A 27,226-nucleotide genomic window follows, 5' to 3' on the forward strand; every position below is an offset into this window, starting at 1 on the left:
ATACCACTCTCAGCAGTAACAGTACACAACCGTTTAGGCAGTGAAGGATGCCATACCCAATTAGTCAGTGAGGGAATTTAGAAGACAAGAGAGTGGACAAGTTATCCACGTCAGAACTTGGCTGCATGTCTGTTGAACACCCGACATCTTCAGAAGTGCCATGACATTGTAATGGCCAGACATGACTGGGAGTGCAGTTTTAAAACATATTCATAATAAGGCTCCTCTAGTAGCCTAGTGCCCCAGTACCAGACCGGGATGTTTTAATACTTAATGAGTAGAAGGAGAAATGGTTTCAGTAGGTGGTGCTCTAACACTACTTTCTGCAGCACCTGTGTGTTCCTTGGAGGTCTCCCCTACAAGTACCCAACCGGCCCAGTGCGATGTTGGTACAAGGTGGTAAAGGCTGCCAACAGTATTGCCTGGCGTGTTAAACATCTGCTGAAGTCTGGTAGCACCTAGATTTGCTTGGTTTGACTGGCTTGTTTGCAAGACAGAGAGACTTTCAAGATGCTCAATTTTGGCCTAGCTATTCCCACTAAAGGGGAGTTTTACCACTGATTTCAATGAGAACAGAGTTAGGGCAATGCTGTAAGCTTCTGAGAACGCTCCCTTCACTTCCAGCACCCTGTAAAATATTAAAAGTTAGTACTGAGCTTATGATAAGCGCATGCAAACCAGAATAAAATTTAATATTTATTAGAATTTCTTCTGGTAACAGCACTCAACATCTTAACAAACCAAGTTGTGAAGTTTTAAAAAATCTAGGATTACAAAAAAAGTTAAAATAAGTTGTTCCTTGTATTTAATGGCAACAAAGGGAATTTTCTATTTAAAAAAACTGCCATATAAAGAGTAGTATTTTAAGAAATAGTGTGATTACCATGATATGTTATTTGCAGAATGGATACACAGTATATGAATGCCAATCTGAACGGAACAGAAGTGCAGAAAGTACCACACTCTTTGAAGCTCTGGACAGGTGGTTCGAAGTAAGGGGGAGACTTCCTAGTGAAATAACTTAAGATACCACACAATGGACAAAACACAAGGTAGAGTACAGAGACATTACATGACACCCTCATTACAGCACCCCCTCAAGTCTGGTTATACAGTAAATATGAAACTTAGTAAAGTGCATCTTTTAAAGACTTGTCTAGTGAAATAGCATTTTCAGATATAAAACACTTAACACAAGACGTGCAAGAACAGTTAAAATCATAGTGTAAGTTTTTAAAAACTACTTTTTAAACTTTTGATTCACTAAAGAATAAAGGTGTCAGCTACAGTAGTGTTCACATTATTCTTCAATCAGATGCATCCTCATGTGCTTTTGTTACTTGGCAAATCTTTAGATATGGAGCAGGGCAAAATAAATGCAGTCGAAGCAAATGCTGCTTCTCTCAATGTAATACAATTCCGCCATGGCAGCACAGCCACATGCAGCACAACCATGGTTAGATTTTGGGAAGCTTTGGTGCACTAACGACGGGATTAGTTTCCTGCAAGTACCTCCGCCCCGCACTCTTGTAATCGTAGGTGCAGGTGTGAGTCTCTGCATAGCGATGAGTTGCACAGAAGTTGTTCCCACATCTGAAGAATGAAGAACATGAAACGTTAGGACTCACCTTCCAAGAGCCTGTTTCTCTGTGACACTCCGAAGATGCCCTTTGCCTTGCCCTTTCCTTCCTTTTTGGAGTTACTGCTCCCCCCAGCCCCCGTTACTGGGTCACCACTGCAGCTCTCTTCCATGGGGAGACAAGGAAAAGACTGCTTTGGGTATGAGCTGGCAGAAAGGTACCCAGCATTGCTCTGGCACTTAACTCCAATCATTCCAGCTTTATAGAACCATCCCAGAATGTGTGCAGGTGAAATTCAGGAGAAATCAACCAACCATTATTTACCTCTTAAAATCCAGCCACAAATATCACTCCATCCCAGGCTGGGATGAACATGGAGGCACAACTACAATTCTGCTACACGAGACGAACTTTGCCTCTCCCCGGATAGCAGCAGCAGATACAAGTTAAGAGAAGGGAATGGTTTTGCCCTAGAATTTGACAGCTTGACTAGCTAAAATTCCTAGCATGACAAAAGGAAAAACGGCACACTGCAGTCTGCTGCTTGGGGAAAAGGACTAAGGGTCTGTCTCCATGGCAGTTAGCTTGGGTTGGAACGTGAGCATTACCTTCACTTGACTCCCGGCCACACACACAAATCTCTAGTTTGAGTAAAGTCAGCATGCGGTAACTAGCCCGTCAGGGGTGGGTGGGTTGAAGCTCAAGTGATGCTGATGCTTGAGCTAGCAATGCAGTGAGGAAGCAACAACATGAATTACAACTCAGCAGCAGCCAGTCAAATCACTCTGTGCAGCTCAGGTATATATAGTTCTGAGGCATGATCCCTCTCACTCACATTAGGCTAGCTCAAGTGCAGTAATTTGAGTGTGCTAACTCAAGCTAACTATTGCAAGAAAGACACACCCTGACATAAGCTCTCCCCAGCCACAGCTTGTGGCCCTTTGCCAAGGCAGTGGGAGTGTAACAGACTGTCAAAACGAATGTCAAGTCGTAAATACTTATTTCAGGAAGTTTCTGAGTTTGCGTCTGATAGTAATGTGTTCAGCTGTAAGAGCTGATTAGGCTATATGCCTACTCTATTTAGTTTTCTGGGTTCTTTGTCCAATGTTCCTGTAGAATTTTATACTGATTTACTGATTTTTAGGTCAATTCCCAAGGTCTATAACTGGAAGTTCTCTTGTACAATTACATTCCTTACCTGGTTGTCCTTCTGTTCTAATAGAGGAACATCTGGATCTTTTTAGGGTCTCAGGAGTGGCAGACCCTATTACATTTTCAGGTTCAAGCAGACCACTTAATCTAATTCCACAGGAATCTCAAGATAGTCCCTCAATACAGAAATGTGTAACTTCTAAAATCTTTACAAAACCAACAGGCTTTAGAGAATCAGTCAGGAGGCAGTGCCTCATCCTTCTGTCAGTCCCCAGTGCCAGCAGCTGCAACGGAGACTGTCTGCCTCATTGACAAAAGTTAAGTGAAAAATTCACACCCCTGACGGATCTAGCTTTGCTGACCCAATCCCCACTGTAGGCACAGCTATGCTGACAGAAACATGCTTCCATGGACCTCACTACTGTTGTGCAGAGAGCTGGTGTTCCTACACTGATGAAAAAAACCCTTTTGTCAGGGCAGGCTGCAGCTACACTGTGGGATTATGCTGGCATACCTATGGCACTCCAGCTACGCTGGCATAGTCTCTGTGGTGTAGACATACCCTTATTTTAGCCCAATCTGGTTCAGGTGTTTCCTAGGGTTTCTCTTAAGATAACTCAACGCTACTCAGGAACTAAAATCTAAAGAACAGATTCTCCTGGACCCATTTTTGATATTTTGGCTAACAGAACTTCTTAAAGGGAAGACAGAATGGAGGTGGGGAAGCCAAAAATTGAGATGCTATCATTGTATTAGGGCAGAGGTTCTCAAACTGTGGTCCGCGAGTTTGATTCAGGTAATCCACAGATAGTTCCCTCTAAGGTGCGCACCTGGGCGGCCACACACGACAAAATGAAGGGCCACCCACCTAATTAGCGGAGCTGTGCAGGCGCGGCTCCCCTAATTAGGTGCCTGGACCCTGGAGAAGATGCACATGTAAGGTGAGGTGGTGGCCTTGGGGGGAATAGGGTGTAGGTGGGAGGAGGCAGTGGGGTGAGAAGAGGGCGTGGGGGAAATTTGGGATGCGCAGGGCTGTGGCGGCCAGAGAATGAGGTGACTTTCCCCAGCTTCTGGGCTGTGGCTGCCAGGGAGAGATGGCCCGGCTTCCCAGCCTCAGCTCTGTGGCAGGGGAGAGACCCCCCTCCTTCCCAGCCCCAGCTCGGGGGCTGCCACAGGGGGAAGAGCGGGCACATCCATCGCATTAGAAAGGTAAGACTACTGACATTAAAATACGAGTTGTGTGCTTCTATTTGTAGAACAAAAAAAAATTATTAAGGGTTTTTTGTTTTTTTTGTTTTTTAAATATATAGCGCTTTTATCCAAAGTGCTTTACAATAGTTAGCTGTTGGTACAAACAACATTTGGAAAGATCATTAAGTGGTCTGCTGAGACCCTCAGCAATTTTCAAGTGGTCCGCAAAAAAAAAAAAAGTTTAACTACCGAAAACTGTGGTTCTCAAAGTTAAAATTCTTTTAGAAGACCTAATACAGGACAACTCTAATACGGGGGGGATCACACCTTGGGAAAATGACTCAAGATCTATATGCCAGTATTTCTCCCTCGACACCCAGTGAAGGTTTATTTGGATTTACTGTCAATTTCTTAAATTCTCTGGATGCTTTAACTGTTTAATATGAAACCTGATTTGAGAGAGCGCAACTGAATGCAAGATACATGGATGAAAAGTAGTAAAATTTTATCTGAAGACGTAAACATCCATATCTTTACTGATGTGGCGAAGGCCACCCAGGCTCATTTGCCTTCCAATCTTTCTTACTTGGAATGGAAACAACGCAGAGAAACCCAGTCAAATAATGGCTCATAGATAAGGTAGCTTATTTTTATGATTTGGATTACACCAATGCTCTTTTGGCACGTCCTGCATCAAATCCTCTGATTTTTTCATTATGAGGAAGTTGCCTCAGAAACTCACATCGTTAGTTCTAGTACTGAATTTTTGACATTTTCTTCTGCTAATTCCCCCCTTTCTTTTTTTGTGAAATGCACCATTATCACCTTGACCATATCGATTTGCTTTGATTTAGCACGTGGGGTTAATGGTAAAATTTATTTGCTTTGAGAGGGAATAGTTTAACACATTTTTCTTTTTTCCTCAGTATGTTTAGATCACACAAAACAAACAAAGATTCCCATCAACCATTTTAAACTTTAGTGGTTTATCTTTCCCCACCTTTAGATTGTCTGACTTTATGAAAGCTAATTAAAAACAGAGGATAAATGGAAGAGTGTTCAGTAGCGACTGCCGTTTTACACAAAATAGACCACTTTTAAAAACAGTACGTTACTGAATACAAAGTAATAAAGAGGAGTTGCTAGCTAGTTGTTTTGGCTTACCCCAGGGTCGAATGTAACCCTAGAAGTCAATCAGACACACAAGTTGGGGAGGTAATATCTTTTATTGGACCAACTTCTGATGGTGAGAAAATTAAGCTTTCGAGCTTACACAGAGGTCTTCTTGAGCTCTTCAAGCGAACGGAAGAAGAGTTCTCTGTAAGCTCAGAAGCTTGTTCCTGTCACCAATGGGATAAACACCAATAAAAGATATCACCTCCCCAACTTGTCTCTGGAAATCCTAGGACTGACACAGCTACAACACCACTGCATGCAACTCTGAAGTCAATGGCAGATTTACACAGAAATACCAACCAAAGCAGCGTATTCTCCAAGTTGCTACAAATGTATGTTCTTAAGTTTCTCTCACTGATGACGGAATCTTAGACAAGTTCTTCCCACACTAGTTTGTATTCTCCCCACCATCATGCTCTCTTGGCTACACCTAGTGAGCCAAAGTCTCCTGTGAGCCCAGACGTCTTGACTGCAAGGGCACAGGATGGATACCCCCGAGAACAGAGAATACATTCTCTATTTGAACCTCATTTCTCACAGTTGAGGAAAAGTTAAAGTCATGAACAATTCTCTCAACTTGTTCTGAACACTAGTTGCCTTGTGGTTTACCAAGCTTTAGAATTACTGTACCTTCCAGAACACACCCACCCACACCTACACCCCCCACCCTTTTGTCTGATCACAGCCATACATTTTAACCATTTTTGTTATATACTCAGCCTACCTGCATTCATAGCTGGTTGCCAATCCAGTTTTCTTGCCACAGAGAAAGCAGTGCTTTGTAGTTTTCTTTTTTGTTTGCATTGAACCATTCACAGGTGGGAGATGGGTTGCTTCACCTGCTTTCAAAGGTAAAACATGTAATGAACATATTGTATAGTTACATTTGCTGTTAAACACTTGTATTTCAAGAGATGATATTCAACTACTCCCACAGCCAGAGAACATACTTTGCCTTTACATAGCACCTTTCAAAGGGGGCTCCCAGTCTATTTTACAAGCATCAGTTAAGCCTCACAGCATCTTAGGAAAGTGGAAGTAGGCTATGGGTCCTGACATACAAGAGAGGTTATGCAACTGATCTAAAGTTTACCTTAATGAAGGGCAGAACCAAGTGGTGCAGCTCCAAGCCTGTCTCCCTGCTGCACTGTGTGTGTTTTTATTTTGTGATTGGAACAGAATGCCTTGACCACTGGTGACTTTCCAGTGGAATCAGTGGACTGTTAGGATGTACCCAGTATAGAGCATATGCAGCAGCAAGTAAACTCAGAGATGTTTGCCCTTTAAATATCACAGTATAACAGGTGTCTGGCTATGTTAAGTTAACATTTTAAAGTTTTGCAGGCATATGACAAGTTAACAGGAAAAAGAAGGCATGAAACAACAAGATACTCATTTTCCCCTTTACCAGAGATTTGAACACTTTAGTCAGTCACCTTGTCCATGCACACCTACTGTATGATGCTATGTGGCAAGTGATGGTTAGCAATCAGGAGAGGAAAATACCAACCTATACAGAGGATTATAAATGTATTTCTACTGCACTGATCACCATAGTACCTGGATGCTCACAGCACAAGCCATCAGTACACAAGTACTTTATGTACGGCACATCTTAGTTTCCAATAGCCAGTCCTTTACAGATGTAACTGGCAGCGGACCAAATTCAGCCCTAAGCTAAGCTGACAGCTCCCAGTGCGTGACTGGGAGTTGTGCCTGCTTACACAAGGGCTGAATTTGTCCCACTGAAGCTATGGCTGCTTGGCATGGAAGACTTATTTCTAGCTCTAGCTAGTTCACACCAACAGTTTCATCCTCTAAAACTGTGATCAATTTACTGGAGCCATTTTGGGGAGCGGGTTTTGTCCCCAGACACTTACCAGGGGGTTTCAGTTAGCCCAGTTTGGGAATGGTGTTGAGAGCAGTATATAATATTAAGGGTTTATACAACAGGGTGGGTTTAAAAGTATTTTTCCTACTGTGGACCACACAGATTCATAGATCCCAAGGCCAGAAAGGCCACTGTGATCATCTAGTCTGACCTCCTCTATAGCACAGGCCAGAGAACTGCCCCAAAATAACTCCCCAAAAAAGAGAATGCCTCATGGACAAATGCCCTTCCATCTGCAATCAAATAATATCTTTGCTGCTCGTACAGCAATTGCTTACATGGAGAAATAATATTAGGGAAGCTTTTAGCTCACTGTTAGCTGTCTTTAATGTGTTACGGGAGCTGGAAATGAGAGAAGCCAACACCATGTGACTAGCCAGCCCTCCACAGACCACTAGCGATTTGCAGAGTACAGTTTGGAAACTGCTGTTTTCAATACTGTCTTGCTCCTTCCAAGGCGATTCACCTGGCTGACAAATTTACTGTAACATCAGCCACTGAAGAGTGAAGTTTTCAGCACACTGCAGGAGACCATTAGCAATTCGTTTCCTAGGAAATCTCCCAAGGCTCTGCACAGTGCAACACCAGCCTCTCTTCTTCTCAGATGTCTGGAACTGTTTGCAAGACATGCTGTTTGTTGGCATAACAGTGGTTTTCAACCTTTTTTCATTTGCAGACCCCTACAAAATTTCAAATGGAGGTGCGGACCCCTTTGGAAATCTGAGAGACTCTGCAAACCCACTGGGGTCCACGGACCACAGGCTGAAAACCACTGGCATACCGTGCATCAGGCTAGACCCTCTGCTGGTGTAAACTGGCATAGCTCTATTTAAGACCGTGTTGCTAGTTTATACCTCCTGAGAATCTGGTTCACCATGCTTTGCCACAAATGCTTGAAAAATAAATGCCTGGTAATAAATTTGACCCTGCCAGTCTCTGTTAAGACTGCTTAGATCTGATCTTCCAAGTGCATTCAATTGCATTTCATCTGATTATTCAAATGCTGCCACTTTGAACCACTCAAAATGCTTCAAAGCAGATGAAGGAGAACACTGTGTAAGAGCCTATTAAATATACCCAAGCAGTTTGCAAACAAGATTGTTTGCAGAGTTAAAAAGACAAACATACCAGAAGTCAAGCTACTTGGCAACCAATAATAGCTGGAGATTACAATACAGTATACATATCTCATATGATAGATGTTCCAAGAGTAACAGAGTCAGCTAGTGTTCTCACAAAGTTTTATATGACCTACATGTACAAAGTCTACTATATACCCCTCCCCCAACTAAAGAAAACCTGATAGATTTTATTTGTAAGGCCCTTCCAGTCAAATACATTGTTCCGGCACAGATAACAGCACCAAGAGTGGAGCAACAAAAAAGAACAAACAAGCTTTGACAGTGCAAGCGCTATGGCAAGCATGTATACACAGCCATGTAATAAGTCCAGAAGGAGGAGAAACCTTAATATCCCACTTACCCTTATTGGCTGTACACGATCGCAGAGGAGAAGGAAAGAAAACAGTACCAAGTCCTACAAAATACTCACCCCCAACTCAGTTTTTGGAGTGGACTACATAAGCAATAGCTTCCTTGACCCTGGTGAGTACCACTATAGCGCACACATACTCCCTTTAGACTGGAGATTGGTGCTAAGGACACAGGCTGACATTAATGTAGCTTTGGATTAACCAACAATGACACCAGCAGTGGAAAGAAGACAGTGTCCACTGCCTCTGCCCATTGGTCTTCTGCAGTTGTCACCGTGAAAGTAATAGGATTCCCTTGTGAGGAACAAGGTCTTCTAGTTAATTCATCACAAATATATTTTAGATCTTATTGCTCATCACTTTTTCCAAAGTCATGCTAGGTGGAGGAAAAGACTGTAGGACAACTGTGAAGGGTGTGAAGCAAAGAAGGAAAAGAGTCAATCATGCTCAACTGATTTCTTAACTCCTAAGTAAAAAAGAGTCACTGCTATTGTGAGTGATTTCCTTGGACTTGCATGTAGGTTTAGGGATTGCCTGCAGGCTCTGAAAGTTAGAAAAACTAGAGATATTCTATCCAACCCCAAAGCAACAGTCCTAACTACCTAAGAGGTCTTGCCTGCACCAGAAAGCTATGCAAGGCTTGACGCCAGTCGAGGCCTTCCCAGGCACCTGATAGCGAGAAAGGTTTAAGAGTTTTAAAAAGATGAAAAAACCCTTGAGTTTACTGAGCCAACACAAAAATAACTATTAAAGCTAATCTGAAGACAAAATGAACACATTGATACTTTCCTTGAATAAGGAATTAAATATAACCAAGAAGCTTATCTCCAGGACTGTGAGAAAGAACGGCATTCATCATTACAGGGCTTACTCTGCAACACACTCCCTGAGATGCATAACTGACTCTTTAAGGAAAAAGGTTCACAGAGACAAAAGATCTGGTGAGGTCTTATCAGGCCATGTGCTGGAGCAATCATTGCTTAAAGCAACAGTAGCTAGTAGCAGTATCCTTCTACCTCTGTCCCTAACAAATAGCTAGACTTGTTTCATATGGCAGAGCTACTTCCATACACTGAACTAGGCTAGGTGCACACTGTTCTTGTTCTCTAACAATGGGACTACAAAAATTGTTCAGAGAAACATCTGCTTACATACAACTGAGTTTTAATCACACACCAATGACCGTTTAACAGTCAGATTATCAAAACATACTAATATTCAAAATGGAACCAAAAATAAGTATGTTATTCATGGGAACTTGTCCAGAGATAAATACTCCCCTTAAAGAATATCTAATGTTGTTGGATATCCAAATATAAAACACTTGCAAGTTACAATGATATTCTGAATACTAAGATCTTACCACAATACCTACAACTGTACATGCATGTAAAAGACAGTATACCTATGTAAAAGGTCTGAATCATTTACAAGTACAGTGCATTAAAATCTGTCCTGCTCACTTGAAATTCTTAAGAGTATATAACTCTAAATGAGGTGTGCATCAACTAAGCTATTAATGTTAAAACTATCTTTAGGCAAACACATTATATAAATCATTGGCAGTGTTAAGTAGATAGTAGGCTACAACTGAAATACAAAATACTGCAACAAACAAATCTTAATGAACAATGGTAAGAGTTATGTAAAAACAAAAAAAAGTGGGATGAAACAAAGCAAACAGGCAATTTTTTTAAGACCAGGTCTACACTACAAACTTACATTGGTTTAACCATGTCGCTCGGGGTGTGAAAGAGCCCTACCCCTGAGCAACGTAGTTATACCAACCTAACCCCCGGTGTAGTCAGCATTATACTTCTCCCGTCAACATGGCTACCACCTCTTGGGAAGGTGGACTAATTATGTCAACGGGAGAAGCTCTCCTGTCAGCCTAGTAGCGTCTTCACTGAAGTGCTTTAGTGGCACCGCTGCAGCGTTTTAAGTGTAGACCTGCCCTAAGAAAAGTGTGTATTGGCAAGGAAAACGTGGCAGCTAGGCATTAGGAAGCGTACAGGAACAAGATGGCAGCAACAGGTAAGAGCTTATTTTATTAAAATTAGAAATATAGATCAAGATTTTTGACCTTGGATCCCCAAAGTCGGGCACCTAAATCCACATCTAGGCATTAAACATGTGACTTGATTTTTAGTAGATATTCCACATTCACAACTCCCCACTAACACAAGTAGTGTGCTCTAATAATAAACCAAACTCAGGACCTTACCTGTAACCCTCAACTTCCACCCTGCCCTCACCTGCTCCATGTTTCCTATTGCAAGGTCTTTCAGGACCCAGTCCTGCACACGTAAGAGTAACTGCACTATGTGAAAAGAAAGGGAGTACTTGTGGCACCTTAGAGACTAACAAATTTATTAGAGCATAAGCTTTCGTGAGCTACAGTGGATGCAACCGATGAAGTGAGCTGTAGCTCACGAAAGCTTATGCTCTAATAAATTTGTTAGTCTCTAAGGTGCCACAAGTACTTCTTTTCTTTTTACAGATACAGACTAACAAGGCTGCTACTCTGAAACCCCTCACTATGTGAGGAGTCCCACTGACTTTAATAGGTAAATAATTGTTTGCAGGATCATCCCCTTTACATTACAAACCTCAGTGCAGAGAACGTGTGTATTTTTGTGGATGATGCAGAACACTCTTGGGCTCTCAGTGAACAAAAATAATGCAGCTAAAACACAGTTACACCACCACGTCCATGCTCTTATATAGCACTGATGGAAAGTGCTTTAAAAAGAAGGGCAATATCATTACCCCCATTTTACTGATGGGGAAGCTGAGGCACGGAGAGGGAAGTGGCTTGCCCAAGGTCATCCAACAGGGCAGTGACAGAGCCAGGAATACTCTCCTGGGTCCCAAATTCTACCCAAGGTCAGAATGAGATCCATGTATGAAAGCACAACTCAAAACATTCAGGTTTAATCCATTCTGTAAAAATCTAGTACAGAGAAAGTGTTTCAAAGCTTTATGCCCTACACAAACGTATAATTCTTGCTCTGTGTTTGATAGCTGGGAAGAGACTTAAACAAACAGTCAACTTCAGCTCTTTAAACAAATTCACATTACTTACCTACTCTTTTCCCTGAAGCTGCAACATTTCCATTCATTCCAAGCCCATGGGCAGACTAAAAACAAGAATATTTTAAGTGGAATTACTGACAGACGGTAGACAAATAAAAGATTAAGCAACTTCATATCAGCTTGTCTGACGCTCATGTTGTATCAGTCAATATACGTATGAAGAGAGCTATGAGAAGTATTTTGTATATGAAGTTCAAGTTAACTGGAACAAACCTTGTTTAAAAATGACTGTGGTTTTAATAGTCTTTCCATACTTTATACAGCATATTAGAAACGTGGTACAGCATATTAAGGGTCTGTGGTTAGGCACATACAGTGGCAGTTATAAGGTAGCCTTTAAAATGGCTCACAATTAATGAATAGCTGGAGGAGCCAAATGACATTTCTACACATACAGTATTTAGCCAACAGAGTTACAAGTAGTAAAGGAGTTTACATTCTGAACCAAAAGTACTTTAACATTACTATACATCTGTGGGGAAATTGCCTCTAGAAACCTATTAGCTAAACATACAATCCAGGTGCCAAAGAAATCTAAAAAACCGTCTGTTTGAACTATTGATAGCATGAGATGAGATTTATAGTTCCCCAGCTTGAAAAATAGGCATTTTTTGGCAGTCTTTACTAGAGACTACTGTACAGGAAAACCCCAATTGTTCAGGAAATACTGGTACTTACTAGGAAGTATTCAGCAGCTTCATCTGGGGGAGAGGCTTTCCTAAAGCTTTCTTCCTGAAAACGCTGGAGGTTCGTAGGTAGTGCAATACCAGAAGTCCGAAACCTGCCTGTCCCGCAGGAATTCTGTAAACTTTCCCTGCTTGTGCTTCGGGCCAGCGAAGCTAGAAATTCTAAGTTATTTACAGAACCCACAGGTTCTTTGAATGCCTTGTTTGCCACCTCTGTGATGTCCCTAGCCTCTATTTTAGAAATGATATCAGGTCTTTTGCCAGGTGAATCTACCTTCACACCACGAAATCTTGTAGTCCTTGGAAAAGAGGAGTCTGCCAAATTACGGACCTCCAAAGATCGGAGCAGATTTGGGGAGGCAGCAGGTCTCAAGTTACTGACCTCAAAGCATTTGGGTTGTGTCTGTGGTTTCAGAGAACTGTGATGTGCCATTTGGGCTGAATATCGAAGAGGTGACAAGAGTGTGTTCTTCGGAGGACTTAGTTCACGAGTGTTGAGAAGCCCAGCCTCCATTGTTGTAGTACTCAAGATGTTTGTAATGGGTTTGCTATGCTGTTCTACAGCCTTAGATTCCTCATCCCCCTCAGACAGTCCAAGCTCGGGGTTTAGCTTCCCTATTCCATATAACTCACTATACTGTTCAGCAGTGTTTGCTTCTGCTAACAAAGCAAAAGCATCTGTTTCAGGTAGAAGCTTGTCTTCTGTTGCACACAGTTCTACGTTTGTTAGATGTGGATTCAAGACAGGATCGTTCTCATTTGTGGATGTCACATTTTCTAAAGCTTTTTTGGAATTTGTAGGTAGCGATGGGACAGGGGGAAGGAAGTTATTTGTAGAAAGTTTTGCATTTTCTAGTTCGACACGAGATATTTTCGGTGGTAGTCGAATGCTATTAACTGACTGAGACCGGGAGGTGCTCTCCCAATTGTCATCTTCCTTAAGAAAGTCACTAGTAATGGATGGCATTGTTCTACCAGCAGTGGCCAAAGTAGCCAAAGCTGAAAGTGCATTCTGGGAAGACTCCGAGGGATACGAATTCCCAGGAGGAGGTAGGCAGGACTGTCCAATGTGGGGGAGTACTCTTAAAAACCGGTGACGAGCAGCTGCTGCTGAACTGCTAGACGGTCGAGGAGTCATAGGTGGACGAGGTTTCACCTTGACAGTCTTCTTAGGCTATTTCAAAGGAAAAAAGACATTAATTGTGTTACAGTAGCATCTAGAGAATCCAACTTAGACTAGGTCCCCATTGTACTAGGGGCTGTATGTACACATAGCAAGAGATTGATCCTGCACAGAAGATAAAGGAAGTACTCTCATTCCTGTTTTACAGACAGGAGACTGATGCACAGAGACTAAAGTGACTTACCTAAGTTCTACTGCAGAGGTGGGAACTGAACCCAGCCTAGTGCCTCAGTCTCTTGTTCATACTCTTGCTAATTAAAAAGGCATGAATACTTTCCAGCAGCTAATTATCTTGCTTACTGATTAAGAAAAGCGGGTGAGGTAATATCTTTTATTGGATCAACTTTTCTGTTGGTGGAAGGACAAGTTTTCAAGCTACACATGTGTAGCTCAAAAGCTTGTCCAATCCACCAACGGAAGTTGGTCCAATAAAAGATATTACCTCATCCACCTTGTGTGTCTCATATCCTGGGACTGACACCACTTGCTTATTGACTGTACTTATAAACACTATAGCATTACTACAAAACAGCAGACTTAAGTATTAAATAGCCTTATGTCAGTGAAGCATTGAAAGGTGATACAATCTATGATACAGCACTGAATTCTTTGAACGCAGAGGCAGTGGGTCCAGATTAAACTATTATTTGCATAAAAAACATGCCCTTTATGTCTACATTATCCAAGAGCACAACCAGAATGTATTTAATCAGCACTCTAGAAAGACCTGCACTGGGAAGGCATGAACCATTTTATCGTGGGGGTATTGAGAACACAGCCTCACCTTTTTACTGAGATTCATGTTCTCCATCTTTGCCTTGAGCAGCTTCATTTTATTCATAGTAATCGAGTTCTCAATAATCTGTTGGCCAGATGGAGATGCCTCTGATTCTTCGTCGTCATCTGCATATAAGTTATAAACTGAACCACCACTGAAAAGAGAAAGAAAACAAAAACTATCAATGTAGAGTACACACACACACACACACACACCTACCTAGAAAGTCAAAGCCAGTAGTCCATCTGTTTGTCAAAGCATTATATGAACTGTATGAAAGGATATTTCAAAAGTAATTTTCTTAGGTGAAAACAAGAATTCCTTAAATGGGATGTTCACACCATGAAATGATAATGAGATTAGAATATAGGCAAGCTACTGGGAAATTGTTGTACTGTATGCAGTTGTTTTGCACTCCACTATATATTTTCCCCTAAAAGTCAACATCCAGTTCCATTAGCGTCTCCTGCTGGCATGGCCAAAGCTGTTAAATTGTGCGACTCAGACAACAGGCTGATCAGTTTTCCCATTAACCAGACACTGTCATGGAGGGAAGTCCAAATTTCTACCCACCCCCAGGGGTGCTTTCACAAAAAATGGAAATGGAGGGGTCACCCATGTGGATTTGACAATATATGTCTGTTTTTTAAAATAAAAAACAAATAGGATCAGTTAGGGTTCTAAAGAATCTCATTTGGAAAAAGGAAACACTAATACCATTCAACCTAACAAGACAAAATACGTCTAACACAGCCTGCCAATCAATGTGACTGATCACTGGAAATAATGTAACATCACACCATCTTCTCAAATACACAGAATGGAAGTAGAATATGCACCTCAATCTGTTTTAAATCTTATACCTGATTGTTTTCCCTCTAGCAAGCATTATTCTATTAATACACAACTAACATTTAACTATGATACACTGGGAACACTAAAAAAGCTTATAGGTTTTGATTCATACAAGTGTCTTATCAAGTTTAACGGAAGTATTTTCTCTCCAAGAGAGAGATGGAAAGAACTAACAGCCAGAAAGTAGTTATCGCTGGTCAAACAGGTATAATTATAAACAAAGCATGCCAAATTTTATATTTGCACGAGCCAGATATGTCTAAATCATATGATCACAAATTAAAGCGGTCATCTTCCATGGTTTACAGTCAGTCTGCTCCACTTAAATGAAGAACCAGTATTTGTGTTGACTCTCTAGGCACAGATCAAGGACAGTTCTTGGAAGAATAGGAAGGCAAATCCTAAATTAGCATATGAGTAACAGTCATGTATTTCAGCACTAGAAACTGAACAGCTGTGTGTAGAGAGAAACCACAAACATTTGATACCTTTACTAGTAAAGATTATGCATTAAAGAACCCTTCCAGCCTCTCAACCTTGCAAATAACTAAAAAAAGTCACTTCTGTCTGCCTGTTGTTCACCTACAACTGTTCTAAGCAAGGCCTACGATAACTACAACAAAAGAATTGAGAGCTCTCCCCACCCTCCCCCGCTTTTTACATTGTGCAGTTGACAGCATGTCTCTTTCACTGCTTTTCCTGTAGTAGGTTTTCCTGCTTGAACAGGTCTCACACCACCCACTGGGGGCGGGGAAGTGGGGGGCGCGGGGGCATTTTTTAAAAAGAGGAAAGTGTCTGGAAAACCGCAAATTGTGATGGGAATTTGGGGAGAGAAAGTACCTGAAACTACCTCTAAGTAATTGTTTGAATTAATGGATTTCAAGCGGACTGGGTCCTTTTAAGTATCAGTCTTCATGAGTTCCATGCTGTAAAATTCATCCTTACCTGAAGTAGGGTTTGAATAAGCTCCCAATCCCATGGGCCCCAGGAGTGGTGAATGAGGGCTACACCAAGACTTTAGCAACCTTCCTCTTCAACATAAAGATAATGTAATTACATTATTTGTTTACTGTTTAGCAGGTGCTAACTTTTACCTTTACTGTAAGGGTGGGATAAAATGGTCCAGAAGGACAGGCCACATAATCCAAACCAGCCCCAGGTAGCATCAATTGCTCTGGGGAGGAGAGGTTTGGGGTGTGGGAGGGGGCTCAGGGCTATGGCGTGGGGCTGGGGATGACGGGGCTCAGGGTTGGGGCAGACAGTTAGGCTCTGTCTGGAGATGAGGGGTTTGGGGTGTGGGAGGGGCTCAGGGCAAGATTAGGGGTGTAGGAGGTGAGGGCTCTGTCTGGGGCTGGGAATGGGGGGTTTGGGGTGTTGGAGAAGCTCAGGGATAAGGCAGAGGGTTGGAGTGCTGGAGGATGAGGGCTCTGGCTGGGACTGGAGATGAGGGGTTTGTGGTGTTGGAGGGGCTCAGAGGTAGGATAGAGGGTTGAGGGTGCGGTGGGGGGTGAAAGCTCTGGCTGGGGATGTAGTGATTCCACTTCTAACCGTTGGCTGAATCAATGGAGGCTGATAGATTGCCGCCGCCGCCCCCCCCCGCAAAAGTTTAAACTCATTTAGAAAAAGATGTTTACCTTTCAGAACTGTTGTTCTTCGAGATGTGTTGCTCATGTCCATTCCATTGACTCCCAAGCAGTATCATCGAAGGGGGGTTCAGAGTTCATGGACGTGTCGATTGCAGTACAGCTCTGCCAAATCCAGCATCATCTCTGGCTTGCTGGGTGATAGCGTAATGCACCATGAATGTGTGTACTGAAGACCACATTGGCCTGCAGTTGTCCTGGATAGGGACGTGCACCAGGAAGGCAGCTGAAGATGCCCGAGCCCTAGTCGAGTGAGCCTTCACTATCAGTGAAGGCACAACCTGCGCCAACTTGTAACAAATACGGATGCAGGCGGTGATCCAATTCAAAATCCTCTGAGAGGACACCGGAAGACCCTTCATCCTATCAGCTATCGCGATAAAGAGCTGGGTCAATCTGTGGAAGGGTTTGGTGCACTCCAGGTACAACGCCAGGGCACGCCTGACATCTAGAGAGTGTGCAGCCGCCTCTCCTCATTGGTCACGTGAGGCTTTGAACAGAACACCAGGAGGAAGATATCCTGGTTGACATGGAAGCGTGACACCACTTTTGGCAGGAAGGCTGGATGGGGCGCAGCTGGACCTGGTCCTTGTAGAATATCGTGTATGGGGGCTCCAAAGTGAAGGCTTTAATTTTGGAGACACGTCTCGCCAAGGTAATAGCTACAAGGAATTCAACCTTCCACAATGAGTGGGAAAGGGAACAAGAAGCCATAGGCTCAAAGGGCGGACCTGTGAGCCAAGAGAGGACCAGGTTGAGGTTCCACTGGGGAACTGGGTCCCGGACCAGTGGAAAGTGTCTTTTAAGGCCTTTCAGGAACCTGATCAACATCTCATGCAAGAACACCAATCTACCCTGGATGCAAGGCCAATATGGCAGCCAGGTGCACCTTGATTAAAGAGAAGGTGAGACCTTGGGGCTTTATGTGAAGCAGGTAATCCAGGATGGACTGCAGAGACAACTGGATTGGGGAGATATTCCGTCCCGACGCCCAGCAGGAGAAACGCTTCCACTGTGCCAGGCAAGTTGCTCCGGAGGAGGACTTTCTGCTCTCCAAGACCGCCTGCAGTACCTGACAACAGTAGGCTTGTTCCTCTGGATTCAGCCACACAGCATCCAAGCAGTGAGTTGGAGAGGTTCAGTTCAGGTGCAGGAGTCGACCATGATCCTGTAAGAGGAGGTCCGGGCAGCTGGGAAGTGGCCACGGGGCTGCTACGGCCAAGTGATTGAGCATTCCAAACCAATGCTGGGGAGGCCATGCTGGGGTGATCATAAATGACCATGCCTTGTCCCTCTTGATCTTTAGGAGGACTTTGCTGATGAGCGGAACTGGCAGGGAGGCATACATCAGGTCTCCTGCCCATGACAGGAGAAAGGCATCAGATAAGTGAGCCTCTGCTGAGGCCTTGGAGAGAACAAAACTGATGATGCTCTGTTCTGTCTGGTGATGAACAAGTCCACTCGGGGAGCTCCCCACTTCTGGAAGAGCATTCTGAAAACCTCCAAGTGAAGGGACCACTTGTGATGAGAGAAGGACCTGCTGAGGCAATCCACCAGTATGTTCCTGACGCCGGGGAGGTGCGAGGCTTCCAAGTGGATCGCATGCCGGATGCAGAAGTCCCACAGATGGAGGGCCTTCTGGCACAGAGCTGACAATCAAGCTTCCCTCTGCCTGTTGACATAGAACATGGAGGCAGTGTTGCCCGTCAACCCCTGCACCACCCGGCCAGAAAGTTGGGGGTGGAAGACTCTGCAAGCCAGTCGGAAGGCTCCCTAACATTTATATGCACCACAAGCTCCTTTTGAGACCATAACCCTTGAGTCCCAGTGTACCAAGATCAGACACATCCGAAATCAGGGAGACCATGGGTCGCAGGCTCGCGAATGGTACACTTTCTACCACCAGAATCAGATCAGACTACCACAGCAGAGAGGTAAGTACCCACGGAAGGATTGTGATGACTTTGTCTAGGTGATGTCTGGCCGGGGAGTGGACCGACGCCAGCCACATCTGAAGGGGATGCACCCTGAGTCTCGCATGTCAGACAACGAATGTGCATGCTGCCATGTGCCCCAACAGTCTGAGACAGACCCGGGCTGTGGTGAGAGGGTGTGCGGTGATGCTGGCTGTTAGGATATAGATATTCAGGCCTGCCTGTAAAGGCCTATACTTTAAGAATGTAGGTATATGTTTATCATTTAGCTAGTAATAGTGGTATACAAGAAAGAATCTGTGTAAGGGCCTTCTCTCACTGTGACAGTCTGAGGCCCTGTTCTTAGGCCAATGCCTTTGGCTAAGCAGCAGAGGCAGCCATAAGCTGGGAAGCGAACGGTCACATCCTCACATTCCAAACTAGTCAATATGGGGCTGTTAGGAAGGTGATCCGATCTGTCACCTCCAGAGAAAGGGAAGAGCCTAGAAGATGTAAAAGGAAATTTAGGTTGATAGTTTTCTGTCTGGTAAAAACTCACTTATCAATAGACACAGCTGGGAAACCCTTATGTCTTTATAGCTGTAATTGTGAAATCCTCACTTCTTTATTGTTTTGTCATTATAGTTCCCACTTTGCTATTCATAGAATATCAGGGTTGGAAGGGACCTCAGGAGGTCATCTAGTCCAACCCCCTGCTCAAAGCAGGACCGATCCCCAATTAAATCATCCCAGCCAGGGCTTTGTCAAGCCTGACCTTAAAAACGTCTAAGGAAGGAGATTCCACCACCTCCCTAGGTAACCCATTCCAGTGTTTCATCACCCACCTAGTGAAAAAGTTTTTCCTAATATCCAACCTAAATCTCCCCCACTGCAACTTGAGACCATTACTCCTCGTTCCGTCATCTGCTACCACTGAGAACAGTCTAGAGCCATCCTCTTTGGAACCCCCTTTCAGGTAGTTGAAAGCAGCTATCAAATCCCCCCTCATTCTTCTCTTCCATAGACTAAACATCCCCAGTTCCCTCAGCTTCTCCTCATAAGTCATGTGTTCCAGTCCCTTAATCATTTTTGTTGCCCTCCGCTGGACTCTTTCCAATTTTTCCACAGCCTTCTTGTAGTGTGGGGCCCAAAACTGGACACAGTACTCCAGATGAGGCCTCACCAATGTCGAATAGAGGGGAACGATCACGTCCCTCGATCTGCTGGCAATGCCCCTACTTATACAGCCCAAAATGCCATTGGCCTTCTTGGCAACAAGGGCACACTGTTGACTCATATCCAGCTTCTCGTCCACTGTAACCCTGAGGTCCTTTTCTGCAGAACTGCTGCCGAGCCATTCGGTCCCTAGTCTGTAGCGGTGAATGGGATTCTTCTGTCCTAAGTGCAGGACTCTGCACTTGTCCTTGTTGAACCTCATCAGATTTCTTTTGGCCCAATCCTCCAATTTGTCTAGGTCCCTCTGTATCCTATCCCTACCCTCCAGCGTATCTACCTCTCCTCCCAGTTTAGTGTCATCTGCAAACTTGCTGAGGGTGCAATCCACACCATCCTCCAGATCATTTATGAAGATGTTGAACAAAACCGGCCCCAGGACCGACCCTTGGGGCACTCCACTTGATACCGGCTGCCAACTAGACATGGAGCCATTGATCACTACCCGTTGAGCCCGACAATCTAGCCAGCTTTCTATCCACCTTATAGTCCACTCATCCAGCCCATACTTCTTTAACTTGCTGGCAAGAATACTGTGGGAGACGGTGTCAAAAGCTTTGCTAAAGTCAAGGAACAACATGTCCACTGCTTTCCCTTCATCCACAGAGCCAGTGATCTCGTCATAGAAGGCAATTAGATTAGTCAGGCATGACTTGCCCTTGGTGAATCCATGCTGACTGTCCCTGATCACTTTCCTCTCCTCCAAGTGCTTCAGAATTGATTCCTTGAGGACCTGTTCCATGATTTTTCCAGGGACTAAGGTGAGGCTGACTGGCCTGTAGTTCCCAGTATCCTCCTCCTTCCCTTTTTTAAAGATGGGCACTACATTAGCCTTTTTCCAGTGGTCCAGGACTTCCCCCGATCGCCATGAGTTTTCAAAGATAATGGCCAATGGCTCTGCAATCACATCCGCGAACTCCTTTAGCACTCTTGTTTATTTGCATGGTCTCTGTCTGGTTCTGTGATTGTTTCTGTCTGCTGTATAATTAATTTTGCTGGGTGTAAACTAAGGTGGTGGGATATAATTGGTTAGCTAATCATGTTACAATATGTTAGGATTGGTTAGGTAAATTTCAGAAGGATTGATTAAGGTATAGCTAAGAATATTACTATATAAATTAGGGGCAAACAGGAAGTAAGTTGGAATTTGAAAATAAGGAAAAAGGAACTTGGATTTAAGCTTGCTGGAAGTTCACCCCAATAAACATCGAATTGTTTGCACCTTCGGACTTCGGGTATTGTTGCTCTCTGTTCATGCGAGAAGGACCAGGGAAGTGGGAGAGTGAAGGAATAAGCTCTCAAACACTGGCAATCAGATCTGACATTGCCCTGAACCTGGCCTCTGGCAGGAACGCTCTAGCTCAGATAGAGTCGAGCACCACTCCGATAAACTCTATCCGTTTGACCGGGATCAACATTAATTTTTGTTCGTTTATCAACAGAGCTTGACAAGTGGCTTGCAATGTCTCGACGCTGCACTGGACCTGGACCCTGGAGCAGCCCTTGATGAGCCAGTCGTTGATTTATGGATAGATCTGGATACCCTAACATCTGAAGTAGGCTGTCACCACCGAAATGCATTTCGTAAACACCCATGGCACCGTTGTTAGGCCAAAAAGGAGCATTGCGAATTGGTAGTGGGCAGTCCCAACTACGAAACGTAGGAACCGTGTGTGTCCGTGAAATATCGATGGGAAAGTAAGTGTCTTTCAGATAGAGGGCAGTGTACCCAGTCTCCCGGATCCAGGGAAGGAATGATGGAGGCCAAGGAGACCATGCAGAACTTCAACTTCTTGAGATACTGGTTGAGGCTCTACAGGTCGAGGATAGAGTGTAGACTCACCTTGGCTTTTAGGATAAAAAAAAATAGAGTAAAACCCTTTCCCTCTCAAGTGCAGAGGGACTTCCTCCATGGCTCCCACCTGCAGAAGGCCCTGCACCTCCTGAGTGAGCAGATGCTCATGAGAAGGGTCCCTGAAGAGGGACGGGGAGGAAGGGTGGAATAAAAATAAACTGGAGGGTATATCCCCCTGTTACTGTGCTGAGGACCCACTGGTCCGATGTTATAGAGACCTAGGCAGGGAGGAAAGGGGACAAACAGTTGGAAAACAACAGGGGAGCGGGATCCAGGACACAGACTGGAACATCGCCCTCAAGCGTACTCTCAAAATGCCTGCTTGTTACCCAGCTGGTTACGGGTGGAGCTTGAGTGAGCAGAGGATGCCGGCTGACGGCCTTGCCTGCGCTTATAGCCCTTGCCCTTCTTGCGGAAGTGCTCTGATCGAGGTCTGCTCCCGAACCTGTGGGGCTGTTGCGGCTTAAACTGCTTCCTCACCGGCCCCGGCGTGTGAAGGCCCGGGGAGCGCAAGGTAGCCCTGAAGTTTTTCAGGCCATGTAATTTACTTTGTTCCGAAAACAGTGCCAGGCCATCGAATGGGAAGTCCTGGATGGATTGTTGAACCTCCACTGATAGACCTGATGACTGCAACCAGGACGCCCACATCATAGAAATGGCCAAAGCCATGTTCTGGGCTGCAGAGTCTGCCGCAACTGACGCTGCTTGGAGGGCCGCCCTGGCCACAGCTTTGCCCTCATTGAGGATAGCCATGAATTCCTTCCTGGGTTCCTCTGGCAGCGAATCCATAAACTTGGGCATGGACTGCCCAATATTAAAATCATAATGGCCAAGTAAGGCCTGATGTTTGACCACTCTCAGCTTGCGGCTGGATGTAGAATAAATTTTTCTACCGAAGAGATCGAGCCTCTTTGCCTCCTTGTTCTTAGGTGGCAATCCCAGTTGGCCCTGTCTAGCGCGCTCATGGGCTGCCAACACAACCAGTGAGCTTGGGCAGGGTGGGTATAAAGATATTCATACCCCTTAATGGGGATGTAGTATTTTCTTTCCACCCACTTGGAGATGGGGGACAGGGAGGAGGGTGTCTGCCACAGGGCATTAGTAATTTTCACCACTCACTCGTTCACCAGCAGTGCCACCTTGGAGGGGGCTGCTGCCCTTAGCACATCAAACAGGGAGGCCAAGGGTTCTGCCAGTTCCTCAGCTTCCAGCCCCACGTTTGACACAACCCTCTTCAAAAGCTCCTGGTAGGCCCCGCTATCACCTCATTAGGCAAAGATGGGGAGGAGGCAGGTCTGCCAACTCTGCCGCTTCTGCTAGGGGATCCGAGGCCGAGGCCGGCTAGCCCTAGAGAGCCTGTTCTGACTCTGCGTCAGAGTCAGTGGGCGAGCAGGAGACTGTCGCTGACCGTCTTTCAGATGCCCCCAAGAATGACCTACGCCCCTGTGATGGGTGGGGAAACCCCCAGGGGTTCTATAGATGCCAGGGTTCGGGTCACTGGCCCTACGGCCATGCTGCCACTGGTGGCTCAGAGGGGAATGCCAATGCCTCCAGTGTGTGGCCTTGGCTTACGAACAGGGTCTCCTCCTTGCTGTCAGAGGCCCAAAGAGGAAGAGACTTGTCTGGGGGCCCAGGACAGTATAGAGGCCGCCTAACTACCCTAATCCCGTCAGCTCTGGCAGCGGACCTCCGCTGAGGACCTGTACAGGGGTGATAGCTCTCGGTGTTGCGTCCCCGGCAGCAGCGTTTGGTGGATTGGCAATGGTACCCCAGCAACTGACGCCTCACGTTCAGAGAGCGGTGCCACGCCGTAAATCGGGAGTGAGAAAACCGATGTGTCGGAGACCGTCGACGTGCCCACGGTGAACCGTACTGGTGATCGGTGATGGGGCTCCGAGGACTGGAGTCTCAACCCTCCGGAATGGTGCCATGAGCTGGGAGACCGCTGGTGATCGATGCCTAGAACCTGCGGAACGCTGCCTAGAGTCCATGGACTAACGCCAGGAACTCTGGCAGGTAAGCCGACCTGCGTCCGGGAGCTGGTGGCACTGTTCAGGCAAGTGCTGACGGGACACCCCCTGCAGCAAAGAGTGGTGCCACACTGATGGAGACCACTGGAAAGGTCCTAAGGCAGGTTTACTCTTTGAACAGGGCATCTCAGCAGCCGGCGCGGGTGGCACTAGAAGAGACAGTATGTCCTTCACAGCCTGAAAGGCCTTCGGGGTGGTTGGCGGGTCTTCAAGCGGGCTCAACAGCTCAGCAGGAGTCAAAGCCTGGCCACCATCCAGAGAGGAAGAGTTACCCAGCATGGGTCTTTGCTCTCCTCTTACTCTCTCCTTCCCTTCATAGGATGTAGGAGAAAGCCCCCTCCTGGCCTTTCTTTGCTTTTTAGCCAGTACCGGGGATGGGGAATAGTGCCAGTCGCTGCCGGCGGTGCACGCCGCACTGAAGCTACAGCACTTGGAGCAGAATCCGATCTCGTCGGCTCCGAGGCCGGTGTGAGGGCTGACTCCATAAGGAGCACTTGGAGACGAATGTTCTGCTCCTTTTTGGTCCGCGGCCTAAAGCTCTTGCAAATGCAACAATTGTCGCTCACGTGGGTTTCCCCTAAACATTTCAGGCAGCTTCTATGGGAATCATTGACTGGCATGGGTTTTTTGCAACAGTCACAAGGTTTGAAGCCCAGGGACCAGGGCATGCCCCATCCCTAGGCTGAGACCCGTACAGGACTAATTAACTATTTCTAATTTAACACTAAGAGAACTATTAACTATACAACTTTAAACAGCTACACACAACAAATTAGGAAAGCTTGCCAAAGCACCATCACTGGCGGTAGGAAGGAACTGAGGGAGGGGAGAGCCGGTGGCATCCCTTATACCAGCGCATATGCGCGCCAGTCCAGAGGGTGCCAGAGTCAGTCACCTACGGATACCAGTGAAGGAAAAACTTCTGGCACCAGTGCATGTGGCAAGCACACACACCTACAACGGAATGGACATGAGCAAGCACTCGAAGAACCACCCTTGATTTTGCCAACTGACATGCAATCACAAATGGAAGCAGAACAGACAGCTGAACTTTTAACTCAGCTACCAGAAGATTTTAAAGAATTGAGAATGTTTTATTAACAGATTCCTAAATTCTGTGATACTATTAAGTTTGAACAAAAGTTAAGATTTTGTCATTATGTATTACACTGGTGTAGTGCATGTCATCATGTCTCAAGTTGCTGGCCTCCGCACTGGTAGCAGCCTACTACTGAATGTCACCTAGTAAAGTTAATTTTCCAGTTAAGGTGATAGAGACTTGTAGCTTTGGTGCTGATGGTCTCTAAGTTCTAGCACAGCTGGCCACGTGTGATAGACCTGATGCCTCAACAGCGTTCATCTAAACAAAACCTATCACTGTAGCTGTCAACAGTACTATTTCAATACTGATCATTTCAGCAAAAAATCCAGCTGCTTGGGTATCGAAGGCAAAACTTGGATAGGATCCTACCACTTCCAGCTGCCAATCTGACTTCTACACATGACTATGACGTCACTGCAGGATAGGTAAGGAAGAAAAGTTTGGGCTGTGAGGGGAGTGAATGTTTATAAAACTACACATGCAACTTTATATGGAGGGCAAAAAGTACTGAAGCAACATTTCTTTTGCTCTCAGTTTCCAAGTTTGCTCTCATCAGAGATGGAAATTCTGGATTGCTCTCAGAGGCCAAGTCAGCTTTGTTTCACTTTGTATTGAGAAACAGAGAATATTAGTCAGCATTACTTACCTCCTCTGTAGTCTTTCTACTTAGTTAGGACATCCAACTTAAACACTATTTTATATATTTAAATACTAATCGTAGAACCATGGAGTTAGAAGGGACCACAAGGGTTATCAGTCTAGCCAAGATGCAGGATTCATCGTGTCTAAACAATTCAAGACAGACAGCTATCCAACATCCTTTCAAAAACCTCCGGTGAAGGAGCTTCAACGACCCCGCTAGGCAGTCTGTTCCATTGTCCTACTGTTCTTAGTTAGGAAGCTTTTCCTGAGATTCAACCTATATCTGCTGTGCTGTAGTTAGGACCCCCTGCCTCTAGTCCTGCCCTCTGTGACAACAAAAAACAACTTTTCTCCATCTTTTTATGGCATCCTTTCAAATATCTGAAGACTGCTATTATGTCCCCCCTTAGTCTCCTCTTTTCCAAACTAATCATACCCAGTTCCTTCAATCTTTGCTCACATGGCTTGCATTCCATCCCTTTGATCATCTTTGTTGCTCGCCTCTGGATCCTTTCCAGTTTCTCTACATCCTTTCTATACACTGGTGACCAAAACCGGACAAAGTACTCCATCTGAAGCCTAACCAGCACTGAGTAGGTACTATCACCTCCTGTGACTTGCAAGCTATGCCACTGTTAATGAATCCCAAAACTGCATTTGCTTTTTTTGTCACAGCATCACATTGCTGACTCATGTGATCCACCACAACTCCCAGATCCTTCTCAGCAGTGCTGCTGCCAAGCCAGTTATCCTCCATTCAGTGTCTGTGCATTTGGTTTTAATTCCCAAAGTGTAGCACCTTGCCTTTGTTTAATTTTAATTTGTTGTCTACAGCTCAGTTCTCCGATTTATCAAGATCCCTTTGAATTTTAGCTCTATCCTCCAAAGTGTTTGCAACGCCCCCGTCTCCCAGCTTTTATGTCATCTGCAAATCTGGTCAGTAATAGTAATGCTTGTGACAGTCTAAATATTCCTTAACTTGTGTCCAAAGAATAACAGCTGAAAAGTTGTACAGCTTTCCCCCCTCTGAAACCAGGCATCGAAATCAAAACCCACTTTTTACCTTAAAGATTCAGATAATGGTGTTAAAGTGCCATCCCCCCTGTCTACAACACGGAAGAAATTCAACTGATCTCCTTCCCGGTACACCAAGAAGGTAACTTGTTTGTTGGATGGCCCCTTCTCCCAGACCTCATCTCGACTGGGGTCCATGTATTCAGCCATTTCCCTAATAGGGTCTTCCACAGGAACTATAAGGAGAAAACAGAATGAAAAACAGTCTATTTCAACATTGAAGTCTAATCCCTCAAAGAGGTTGAGGTAGAATACCTCAGCCTGCATACTGTGTTTAAAGAAATCTACAGTGATGGTCTGAAAATGTCACCGATGGAACAGTCTTCAGGAAGAAAACAGTAATCTGTACAACTTGAAGTGTTGAACCTAAAATTAGTTTTTTCAGCCAGCACTCAAACATAACACACCTGTATAGATGTAGTCCCAGTGGTTCCAAGTCATTCGTGGGAGTGCATTCAAGAGTCTGAAGCACTCTAGTACCTGGCTCAAGTTCCCACACCTCTCCCTGCTATGTTTATATCTCAGGGGACTTCAATGACTGGTGGCGGTTAGCCCAGAGGAGCCAATGGAGCCTCCCTGACTTGACCAGTCTAAATGACAACTATGAGCCTCTAGCTATCTGAGACAGGGTTTTATCACTCAGCTTCACAAGCA

At 44.9% G+C, this 27,226-nt stretch overlaps 1 protein-coding gene across 3 annotated transcripts in view; it reads right to left on the reverse strand.

Annotated features, from left to right (window-relative positions):
* Positions 1 to 413: 413 nt before the first annotated feature.
* Positions 414 to 27,226, reverse strand: part of ZFAND4 (zinc finger AN1-type containing 4) — a 41,872-nt gene continuing 15,059 nt past the window's right edge. Inside the window, exons 5-10 of one of the 3 annotated variants that reach the window (XM_074958552.1) lie at positions 26,562 to 26,748; positions 14,232 to 14,379; positions 12,257 to 13,438; positions 11,568 to 11,622; positions 5,824 to 5,938; positions 414 to 1,593 (exon numbers count right to left, since the gene is read on the reverse strand). In XM_074958552.1, the coding sequence (XP_074814653.1) occupies positions 1,458 to 1,593; positions 5,824 to 5,938; positions 11,568 to 11,622; positions 12,257 to 13,438; positions 14,232 to 14,379; positions 26,562 to 26,748 (1,823 nt within the window). In that variant the 3' untranslated portion in view covers positions 414 to 1,457. Of the gene's footprint in view, positions 1,594 to 5,823; positions 5,942 to 11,567; positions 11,623 to 12,256; positions 13,439 to 14,231; positions 14,380 to 26,561; positions 26,749 to 27,226 lie in introns of all 3 variants that reach the window. The other 2 variants (XM_074958551.1, XM_074958553.1) reach the window with 2 other exon arrangements.

This window comes from Natator depressus, chromosome 7 (genome assembly GCF_965152275.1).
Source record: "Natator depressus isolate rNatDep1 chromosome 7, rNatDep2.hap1, whole genome shotgun sequence".
Taxonomy (NCBI): Eukaryota; Metazoa; Chordata; order Testudines; family Cheloniidae; genus Natator; species Natator depressus.